General features: G+C 34.7%; 1 protein-coding gene across 2 annotated transcripts in view; it reads right to left on the bottom strand.

Moving 5' to 3' along the window:
• The window catches only part of LOC124364748 (protein PRY1-like), a 189,820-nt gene extending 178,552 nt beyond the window's left edge, over nt 1-11,268 (bottom strand). The window contains exon 1 of one of the 2 annotated variants that reach the window (XM_046820462.1): nt 11,191-11,268. In XM_046820462.1, coding sequence (XP_046676418.1) covers nt 11,191-11,213 — 23 coding nt within the window. In that variant the 5' untranslated portion in view covers nt 11,214-11,268. Of the gene's footprint in view, nt 1-9,559; nt 9,719-11,190 lie in introns of those variants that run through there. The other variant, XM_046820470.1, reaches the window with a different exon arrangement.
• Nucleotides 11,269-12,514: the final 1,246 nt, after the last annotated feature.

Genomic DNA, 12,514 nt, shown 5'->3' with positions numbered 1-12,514 from the left:
TGTGTGCGCGTACGCGAGCGCTTGGGCCGGCGAGGGTCCGTAATCCCTCAAGCCGCGTTTACACCGCAGTTGCAAACCTCATTTGCCACCTTTATCAGAAATTTGTAAAAGGACGCTTCGAAACCACTGCAGCTTCTGATGGTTCCAGACCTATTTTACTAGTTGGCAACTATAAACTTGGTTTCCAATGGAGGTTGGTAAAGATCAAAGGCGATTGACAACTTCGGTCTGTAATGCGAGTTGCAGCGCACCGTGCAATCTGTGTGCAACTCGATATTTTGTACACTGGGTGTGTCACTCAGTTAGAAACGAAATTAAAGGGAATATTGTACTACGTTGCAAACCAAAATTTTAAACTTTTATCGGCAATTAGCGTCGTTAATCAAAGTTAGCAATTTTGGGTTTGAAAATTCGATGTAAAAACTAAAAGTAAAGTAGAGAACGTTTTTTTACCATAAGAAGTTAGGGCTCAAAAGCCCTGGAGAACCCTTGCCACTGGGGATCTAAATGCGGCTTCAGGGGCCACGGATGTCTGGACAGAGTAGAGCTTCAGCAATTGTGTATTTGTAAAAATAACTGAACATATTAATGCCTGACTATAGAATCTTTCGATAAATATCCGAAAATTAGACACTCCACTCCAATTGTTACAGACTACGTATAGCTAACAATGCAGGCTTTCAGCTTCCACTCTGATAAGCACTCATCAATCAGTGTGTATAACTATTTACAAGAACAGTCTGAAGTTAGTAACCGCGTCGAATTAGAAGCGATATCAGCTATCCTGTTATCTGTGTCAGACAATCTGTGATAACGGTAAACAGACAGTGTGTTGTGGCTGTTGTTTATACTCATCAAATGTCGGTATGGCTATCAATTCACGTCTCATCTCAACACGAAAACAATATGCTTTGTTTCCACATGCCGGTGCGGTTTGATTTATGTGTTACACTCACTCCTCATATTACAAAAACATTATCAAAGTGTAAAGAGTAAAATACTACATAGGGAAGACCAAGTAAATTGTTGACTACTCAAAGTACTCTCACTGGTACACTAGAATCGTAAGGTAGGTCCACAATATCGGTACATACCTGGAGTTCATCCCTGTCAATAAAAGAATCACGTTTAGTGTAATTATAGCCTGTTCTTTTCTCTAATCTCAGAATGTATTTTTCTCAGCAGGTTTTTAGAATGGCATTGTCCTGGACCGAATTGGACAAACCTCGTCCCATCAGCCATTCTTTTAGCCTAAAGCCGGAACAAAATTTAATCACGTAAAATAAAACAATTTGGTGTTCCTTTAATCATGTCTAACTAGGTCTTGAAAAATAAAGTAACAGACCTGATACAGACAAGATAAGGGGCATTAAACATATTTTTATGGAAATTTAAAATGAATTCCATGCAACATCTTTGAGGATTTGAGTGTAGTGGAAATGTAGGGACTTCTGGAGATAAGACAATTCCTTGTTGTCCGGGGGGCTGAGGCCTCTGGAGGGTTGTAGACAATTGACACTACACACACACACACACTCGCACAGCTAGCCGTCGCATCTCTATTACTTTCATAACTTTACACCATCGCGTTAAAACTAGTTTTTAAAATTTTATAATGTGTTGCGATAGTTTTATGAAATATTTTATTCCCACAAAAATTCATTCAATGACTACAAACACGTCATAAATTCTAGATATTAAAATAATGAAATGATTATTTTAAAACGTAGCTGTATACGTTTTAATGTTGCTTATAAGTACATTGTACTCATTTTGGCATAAAATTATACAAAATGTAATAAGATTAACTGAGTTGAGAGTGAGTGCGTACAACTGGAACATGCACACTAGGAAAGCGGTAGATTCTTCAGAATACAGGTAGACTCAACTATTACGGGCTGTGGATGCGCATGCAAGGGGGCTACATCAGGGGCCACTGCTGGGGCTCTTCTCTTTACCAATTCATTTATTAAACATTTTCACAATGCACTGTAAATCCAAACAGAACTAAGCACTTCAATTTGTTGCCAGGATTTAATTTACTCTTCGAATTATCCCAGACACTCGCTGTACAGTTGGTTGCGTGTTGTTGTGTAGTAGAGGATGATGGCAGATAACGCTTGTTGTTGCCAAATCCCCGCAAGGTCATAGTTGACATCTTTTAATTTGACTATTTTTATCTCTTATCTGGACTTGAGCGGTGATTTAGAGGCTCCAAGGTGAGATACAGGTCTACACAATGATTAGTCTTTTATCAGCCCCTGATAACAGAGCTGCCGTTCTTCAGTGCACCTGCGCTAATCCTAATCATCCATTCACAGTTAATCTTGTCAGCTTATTAGATTAGAATTACAACTCTCTTATCATTATTGTTGCACTGCATGTCATGATGCAGAGTTAGCTTTCAAACACATCAGCTGCTTTAGAGTATTCTTTTACCGTACAATTTAATGAGGATATATTAAGGTAGTTTAGTTAATTTGGCAAATACTAAAACAAGTATGATCCATGTCATTATTCCTAAAACTAAGTACTAATAAACACAAAAAGTATTAAATGATCAAATAGAACTTAAACTTAAGCATAGAAAAATTGTCTACCAATTTTGTCATCAGAAATGACTACATGTAAAATTTGTCTTGTTCAATAAAAAACATAAAAATATAGGTAACTTTTACTTGATAAAAAGAAAATCGTATGCAGCAAGACATATTACTGGTAACTAGATATTTTAAATACGCAACTTTTAACCAGGCAGGAACGCCAGAACAAATTGTACGTAACATGGGCTGAAGAATGTAACTTTTCAAGTTTATGTCTAATTTTATTCTACAGATGTCCTGCAGCCCGACAGACTATCACACAGAAGACACATTTTGACAATCTTGGGAATGAAATGACGCTCTGCCAAACCCTATGGATAGCCATGTACCTACATGAAACTTATTTTTGTCTATGAAGAAATTATGTTTACGACAAATTTAAAGTTCACGGACAAAATCATTCTCGAAGTATCCAGCGAATATTTATTCTACGCCCCAGCCATATATATAGTACAGGAACATGTCCTATCAACAAACATGACGCTACCAATGAAGAGATGAAGTTATATACATTTTAAATCCATAGCTCGACTCGTCCTCGAGAATTTCAGCAGAAAAGATACATAGAAGCAGATAGACAGTCAGAAGAATTTTACCAGAACCCTTAGCAGTAGTTCAAAAAACAAAATATCAGTTCATTCTCGAATCTTGATATATTACCTGAGACTTTCTTATTGCTCAGCCAAATCCAACAGAGGGACATGCGCCGTCATCAAACCTCATCCATGTACAAAGTATTTACACCATGATTACCCATAAAATCGTTATAAAAATATTCCCTAACGCTTAGTCAAATCCACGGAATGACATGCACCTTCACTAAACTCGATGTAGCCTTTAATAAACAAGCTTCGTGCAAAACTTCGTCTGTAGTTCGTTCTCAAGATATCGTGCGGGTAGACAGACAGACAGGGATGAAATTTTTCAGCCACTGACGGGCTTCGCTAACACTCACTCAATTAGAATTTTGAAAATTAATTTACATTTAAAAGAAGATAGACTATATTTTTTATAGGTTGCAAGTTTCCCTAATCTTATTGAAACCTTATTTCATTCTCCAAAAATGTATGACAAAAACTGTAGATGTCTGCATAAAGATCAATTCGATACGAGTTAAAGCTATTATTTCTTTATAAAATCTATATCTGATAATTTCCTATACTTAAAATTGACGAAAATTATAATAACATAAGATAATAATGGGTCTTGCAGACATGAGGAAGAAGTCGAGTTCATGCTAATTTTGTATGCCGCTTGAACAGTTTTGACTGTGTTAGATAATTATTTTGGTTATGTTTACTATGCTTAGTTGTACAATCTATTATTATTGTTGTTAATTTTAAATAGTAAGAAAAATTAAAATAGTTTAAAACTGTTATAGGCCGGATGGTTATTATTAGTTAGAACGTATCTATAGGTAATAAAATTTAGAACTTCTAGAAATTTCACACGTGATTGTAAGAGCAACAAAACAAGTTGTTGTTTTAAATCCAGAATCTCGATCTTGTCGCGGCGTTAATTGCTATCACATTAGTGGTAATTATGATAGAAGCATTACGTTAACTCATTAGGAGCGGTTTCTTGGAAACATGGAAACTCCTGCGTGTTTCAAAACTTTAATGTGTGTAAAGTACAAGGCCGATCCGAGTCCTATAATACGACCCATGTCGCCGCTTGGGGAGCCAATATAGTTAGCGTCCTACTTTACTAAATGAGCAATGAAAACCGTCGGAGCCCGCCGCAGAGTAAATGCGTATTGATTATACATATACATAACTGCAGTTAGCAGGACAGTACCAAATCCCAGGATAACTGGTACCATATGACGAGAAGACACTGTTATGGGCCGCCTTTATAGTAGTACAGGCAGGCAGAAGTACCAGCCTCATGAGTGGTCGCATATACCAGCCTCATAAGCGGTATTCTATTTTTGGCCACTTCCACAACGGACATACTACTTAATACAAGCCTTCCTCTTACCTCCTGATAGTCTAAAGAACCTATTTAAATATTGTGAGCAAACAACCTATGTTTTATGAAATCGAAAAGGGATTTTCTATACGAAAAAATCGATCGCCAGTTACGCTATTTTAGTGGAGGACGAAAAGAGAAAGTTATAATGGATTTAAATGATCTAACAGTTTCCCGAGATCACATTGTTCTGACGCATTTAAAACTAACCCTATCATAGGAAGAAACCATTTAGCTGAAAATGACGACTTTCTTCAGTAGTTTAAACTAAAATTTCCTTAAGAATATATTTAAACAATCTATTTTTGTTATACTCATATGCCATACAAATTGGCTCCCAGCTCCTGAACTATTATAGTGAGCGATACACAGACTGTCACCTACTTACAGAGCAGGCCGGGCTCACGGTGCCGCGTTGTCATTATTTAGTGTCGACAAACACTGAGGCACTGGAATTCCTGTGCCGACGCTACCGGCAGAGCGTTTAGTTGGTAACACTGTATCAAGTAAGTGGCAGCCTGACAGATCCGAATCTTTACTTTTGGATATCCGAATATGTCCTCTTGAATTGCGTGTCTCATTGCAGATAGATCCTAAGGTGAAGGAATCAAACAAAACCTCAACTCAAGATTACAAGAAAAGCCCAGTCTGGCTGTGATATTTGAAATTTCCCTCAGATCAAACGTGTCCGACTAACTTTGAAGTGCCTAATCCACTACTTTATCCATAACTTTGCAGTATGTTGTACTTTTCAAGTATAAAAACCAAAGTTGCCTTACTTTAAAAAGACGGACATTATCATATTCTAACACGAAATCACTATTCATACGTAATATTAAGAATACATTTTAATTTGTTATGTTTAGAATGAACCCAAAGGATATTAATTATTAAAAAATCGAATGATAACATACCGATAATGGAATATCGAATGGCACGTCAGAATGCAAAGAACATCTTTACAGAACTGAGTATAATTGTTTCCAGGATAAGTGCAAATTAATTATCGATAGCTTAAAATGTTCATTTTTTCCATTCTCGTATTCCTTTACGGAGCAACTAGCAAATTTGCTGCCCTTTGATCTTTTGACCCTGAAGTCATTCAGTTCTTCCTTGGAGCGAGAGGAAATTATGTATCAATTTTGAAATCTATAAGACATAATTTTCAACGCACAGACGCAAAGACGGACAGACAGACATATATTGACACTTTTAAGAATGAGCTGTTGGGTCCTTAATAACAGACTAGGGCTATTACCAAATTATAAAGTCGAAGAGGAATTTGCAAAGAAGAAAATTAAAGCATTATTGTTACCACTTCTATATTAATATAATTTCTAAATAATGTGCGGTTATGTTTTAAATACGGTAGGAATTCTAACCCAATAAATCTAAAAATTCAGTTTTAAAATTTCAAAGGAGCCCTTCATTGTACTCCCCCCTCCCCACTCAGGGATTACCTGAAGAGTTTAGTCCCCCGCAAAATCTGAAGCTACATACGGCCCTGCATTGTGGTCAGGTCAATATATTGCAACAGACGTTGTCCTCTGTCACTGAAGGGGATTCCCAGTAGATATACGGGTACACTGGTAACATAGTTGAGCCGGTTTTCTGCATTATTTCATACATGCATTGTATTCTGTCTAAACGCCAATTATAATACAGTTTAAACATTCCTTTAAACCAATTACAGTTAATTGTAGGTAATTCAATTTGTGAACTCGATTACATAGCTTGGCGTCCATTCTCGTACAAACAATAAAATACAATAATGTTGACAATTTTGAACCAATTATGTAAATTAACATATTGTTTATATGAAATATACCAAATTTTACTGTACCTTTAAATTTGATACCGATAACATACATTTTTGCAGTAAAACGTTTAACCTTATCTTTGTTGTTGTCATTATTGACTTTACATTATTAAAATTTCTCTAAGCTTAATTTACATACGGAGTATTAAAGACAGAGCTATCTTGTCAACTATAACAAGCGGAACTCAAGGGTAACTCCTTACTCAGAGTAATAAATTACATTTCATTGCTATGTAACTGTGATGTTATATGTTGGATGTATTAATAACTCACTCTGTCAAACAGCCATTAAAATATTTCGTTCTATACTATTTATGGAACCTTTCATACCACATTATCAAATACCATCTTTCAGGAACTTACATAAAGGATTATTTTCTACAAAGTTTAATTATTATACGTTAAGTATAAAAGTACGCATATGCATTGATTAGCGTTGATGTTTCTGATGTTTTATTCCGGATAGTGAATAACCCTTCTACAAATCGAACTAACTTCGAGGAGTTGAATTAGATATGCATCTATCAGTTCAACATAATTTTAAAATATTTACCCGAACAAGTGTGCAAAAGATTAAACAAACTTCACAATATTAGGTTGAAATAATAAAAATAGATTAAATCATATTACTAATTCATGTAAGTTGAGGTTGTTGCGCAAGCCTAGATTTCCACTGAACATTAAATTTCGCTCAGAGTTTTAAAATTCAATTTTTCCTACTAAGTGCGAAAAGGCCGGCTGTAGTTACTGAAACGACATTGAGTTTTCTGCATAAGAATATTGTTAAAAAATACTATTTTCATTTATTTTAACTTGCCAAGTTCTGCAAAATAAGCATACAAATAAATTACTTCTGTAAATTATACGAGTAGGTTACATACAATGTTCCTACGTTCCTGAGCATTCAAATTATTATTTTTAACTTAGTTATAAACAACCGTCAATAATATGCGAAACATTATGAAATAGTTGGATAAAAATCTGTTCTTAAAAAATCTCCCAAATTTTAAAATATAAAAAAGGGTACTGTAACATTGTCAGGGTTTAGCGTTATCCTTGAGGAACAAAATCAAGTTGGACGTCTATACGCTTAGCTCTTATATTATAATATAAATCAAACTATAAAATTAAGGAGTTTTTTAAGTAAAGGAAATAGCTAGAATTGCAGTTAAGGGCGTGGTACCTCCAAGCCTATATTTTCTTACCACTACGACAGCCCCATGTTCTCACATTTATTAAAGTCGCTTTCAATAACATTATGTAGCACAATCTAGAATTGTTGCGATGATCTAGGGACAACATACTTCACACTGTGATTTCTGTAAATGGCTAAAGAATATGGAGAGATATGCTATATAAAACGGCTAGTGGCGATAAAAACTGTACCAAAACTCCCAAACAAGTAGAACTTTGTAAAATGATTAATCTTTTTAATGAATAATGAATAAATGTATGGGCTATATTCGTAGACCAGCTTAGTACGTCATTTCGTTTCAATATAGCGGCTATTTAATCTCTAAAAAAGTCACAACTCTTTTATGTGTCAACCTAGAAAACAAAATGTGTTCTGGAATGCTTATAAGATTTGGTAAAAATCTTTTTTGAATATTTTTTGAATGAGCCTTAAGGAGTATTTTTATATCTTTATAAAAATATCTTTAGAACAAGTACGAACACTCAACATCAATCATTAAATAAGTAACAGGTAACTCAACGGTACTTAAAACGTTAATTTGTACAGTTTTAAAAAGCTAGTGTGTCTACTTTTTTTCCTATATAGAAATTTTCGACAAAATAACACTGCAATTAAAACTAGAGATAATTTTGATGAGCGTGTAAAACATACATTATATTATCACGTATGTAGGATTATTAACCATTTAAATTACATTTTAAGTAAAAATAACAGGTATCGGTATTTAAAATTACAGTAGTATTTTCCAAAAATGTTAAAAAAACTGCATAAGGGAATTTATACACGATTCGTCGATTTCTTTCCAGTAATTCATTCTTATTTTAACAAGATGAAACTATATATCTCATTTGATCTAAATATTTCATTGAACAAAATTACACCAACATAACTATTATTAATTATAATGGATATGGCAGCAATGGCTCAGCTTTGCTCCATGCAAATAGGCCTACCGTGTTAGAAACCCGCGCATGTGCTGAACATTTTACTTAGTTCCCGGTGAAACATTGCTATGAAACTTAAAACTCTATTATAAGTCACTGTACTATTATACTCATTCATGAGCTTTGGTCTCCTGAAATTATATCATAACCAAACCTTCATTTTTTATTGATCTTTTGTTAAGTTTGTAATTATTAGTAATTATTTTCGTTTTAAAATTAATCAGGTAGTATACAAATAGTAAATATTTTACGTTTCTTAAACGTTGAAATAAAAAAATCCTGATCTGAAGTATTCAATGTTGTCATGCCTATACAACGTGCACGAAGAAAACATAACCTCAAAACAAAACATACGCACTCTATAACAACCTTGCACATTGAGTATATATTTTCTTGTATTAGTTCCAGATATTTTTTAATGTGTTTGTTATTTCACGAGTTCTGATAATATTGTCTAAACAAATTCGGTTCACCTTACTATAGTATACATTATTCCCTAACCAGTTCACTCAATCGATCATTTCGATTACGAGTAATTTAGACGTCACCTTTTCAAAGTCTACACCGTACCTCGTCACAACTTACAACAGTGTAACATTTAGTTGAGCAGCAGTATTTTTCTCAGTCTATATTATAACCAAAACTACTTAAATCGTTTAAAATTATAGTTAAGTGGCGAACTTAAATTGTTAGAATATCCAAATCCCACGTCAAGTCGGGCCATTTCGAAACAAACTTGATGGGAATGTTCACCATTCCATCCCGCTAATGAATAAACCTATTACACGTTGTTATGAATCTGACTACGCTGACCTTGAGAATTCAATAAGATATCGTTCACAGTTTAAAGTTAAATTTGAGAAATCGTACCAACAAAGCACAACTAAACATCAAAAGGTGTGTTTATACTGATCAATGATGCAGGTAAAGATCCGCAGTAGGGAAGCTACGTTGCCGGCCGGCGGCAAAGGGTAGTTAACATAACCTCACTTCCCCCAACAAACGATCCACTGAATGAATTACTTACTTGCGGCACATTCTGTAACTTTTGACGACAGGTACGGGGATCCCCGAGTGAGCACCAGCTGTCTTGGAGCGCGACATCCTCACTCACACACATTCATGACGATAACAACTAACTGACAACAGGACGGATACGACGACTGATAGCACCTAGTCTGCCTCGACTAGCGCGGGCGGCCGACACCAGAGCGCAGGCGCACACACATCGACCGCGCTTCCTCCGTCGTCATGGTAACAACCTTCCGCAACTCCCTTATCATTGCAACTCCACTCCCGGTCTGTTTACACCCGCCCTGGCTGCCTGCGTGCCTCGACTGCCACGCTGCGCTGACTGCCTACGTGATTGACCGAGGGTGACTCGTGGAGTTTTGTTGGATATTTGGATCATTCCTTCCTGTTAGATACTTTATTTTTTAACTGCCATAAATATATTGTCTTATGCAATGAAATACGATAATAACATTAAATTAATTTAAAATTACTGTAACTCCATGCTTTATGGTATGAGAATCGTAAAATAAAAAATAACTAAGAATGTTTCTTCAGTATTATTAAAATATTATGAAAACGTCAGTGGCAGCATTAATTTTCTATTTGCTATATGTAACGTCTAAAAATACCAATGGCGTAACAACGATGTAACCAGTGGAATGTAAAGATTATTAAGCTAAACAGGAAACTAAAGTTGAATCAACGCAGGAATAAAGAAAGTCCTAAAAAATAAAGTTTTTTTGTTTAAAATCAAGCAAAAATACAAATACTACTGTGAAACATATCTCTATAAAATTAATGTAATTAAAAAGTATCTCATCCAGTTTATTTAGCAGAAATGCAGATTTCAGGCCCTGTTATTATCTTGAAATATTTTACACATTACATTTGAAAAACAAATAATATTATTACTAAATATTTCTAAAATATTTGTTGTTTCTATTCGCACTTTATTTTGTTTCCCCGATAAAAACTTTACACGCCTGCGGACGCCATCTTGAACTTTTTATGAATAGGCAATACACTTATCCAAGATATGTGCAGGTACTATTTTTGTATGTAACAGAACGAAATCTTATCTTAGAACATTTTAAGATGTAGCTAATCTAAAACTGACTGAAATTGTTATCAACGATAAAGATGAAGAAAATTACTTTAAATGACTCAAAAATATTTAAATTCTTATTTACAGCCATCTTATATAACTGTAGCAATGAAAACATTCAGCGAATGCGATAATGAAATTTTGAGAACTATTACAACATATTCAATAACAAAGATTTTGTGACATTTAATATATTGCTATACATTGTAAAAGCGGATGTAATATTTTACTTATGTGTGGATGTTTGATCGTAAAAAAATATTTTAAATGAACGCTGTTAGTTGGTTACTTATTAAGACATACTTATGAACTATGCCCACACCAAGTTTGGATTTAGTAAGTTAGAAATTACGACAGTTATCGCCTTAGAAAACAATAGGTAATTACATTGAAAATTATCAAAAGATGATTTGTTTTGTTGTGTGAGTATCATCATTATCGACGATAAGCAAAGATTATTTTAATCAGAAGAGTGGTTACAATAAACAAATTTATACGACATGTAATTAATAATAAAACAATTATAAAAGAAGACTCACATATTACAGTAAATCGCAGCCATTCTTGGAGCTATGAATCTCTTCAGCAACAGTAAACCTCTGTATATGAATACTTCAGAATGCATCAAGCTTATCTTGCTGAATGAAGTGTGTTTATTTGTGAAACACAAGTATTATGTTACTGTCGGTTACTTACGTAATTGACTTACGTTATCTACACTGTTAAAGTAAATTTATCTTTAAAATTGCAGCTTAAAAGAACTCCTGTGTTCTGCTTACAGTGCACTAAAAACAGATATACAAACTTCGGATGTTTGTAGTGATTATTTTCAAAATAATAATATTCAACCTCAAGAATGCAATTATTGTTCGCTGATGGACAAAATCAAGTTATCAAGGTAGTTAATTGTCTGCAAGTAGGTCACAGGCCTGATCAACCTGTGTTAGTTCTTATCAGCTGGGTTAGTAAACATTGCTGCAGCACCAGTTGGCCAAACTACAATTCAACTACTCTTGTCTTGATTATTCCTGCTCTTGGATGACTCTGCATCACTGCCGTCTACAGTAGTAGTTTCAGAAGATTGGAACAGAAAACTTCTCATGCCTGTGCTCCCTCCTTGCTCTTATAGGATTTTATTAAGCTAAGGGATATTTTGGGAGCTGATTCCGGCTTGTGCGACCCACTACCCACTGGCCTACCTACTGGCCTTTAGCGCAGCTGCCTGGTTGCCTGCCCTTACCCACTATCTACCTAGGCCTACTCATAGACTATTGGCGGGGCTCATCGTACCGATAAGTGGAAATACTTTTATTCTGAAGGACTATTCATTATTTTCACTTTGCCGGCCAATGCCAAATAATCTGAAATAGTATGGGGAACTTATGATTGTTAGTTCCAGTTTACACATTGAATGGTGGGGCTTTCAAATCTTACCTCCCACCTGTGGATGTAAATTAATAATATTTTTGGGACTTTTTGTGAGCCTGACCCCTTACAACTGTGAGAACCTGTGGGCCTATTGTAGCAGTGAATGGACTTCAATATTGGAACTGTCTACAATTGTTACTGGGATATCCCTTATACTACATATTATTAACTGTTTATTGTGTATTTATTTATGTGTATAGTGTGTAAGATTTGTATATTATGTTAGTTATAATAATCTATATAGTTAACTTGTTTATTTCAGTATATGGTGGCCACCCAAGGTATTTGTACAAATATTAAGCTATTGTATTTAGTATTGAGTTTTATCTCATATTATAACTTGATTTATCTCATGTTAAACATATTTTCTTGGATTAATAATGGTGACACTGGTATAAATTGGAATCAAATCTTTGGTCCACCATTAATGGTTGC

The sequence above is a fragment of the Homalodisca vitripennis genome, chromosome 1, assembly GCF_021130785.1.
Source record: "Homalodisca vitripennis isolate AUS2020 chromosome 1, UT_GWSS_2.1, whole genome shotgun sequence".
NCBI classification, from domain to species: domain Eukaryota; kingdom Metazoa; phylum Arthropoda; class Insecta; order Hemiptera; family Cicadellidae; genus Homalodisca; species Homalodisca vitripennis.
The sequence above is the reverse complement of the archived record's forward strand: the minus strand, read 5'-3'. Positions and strand labels throughout refer to the sequence as shown.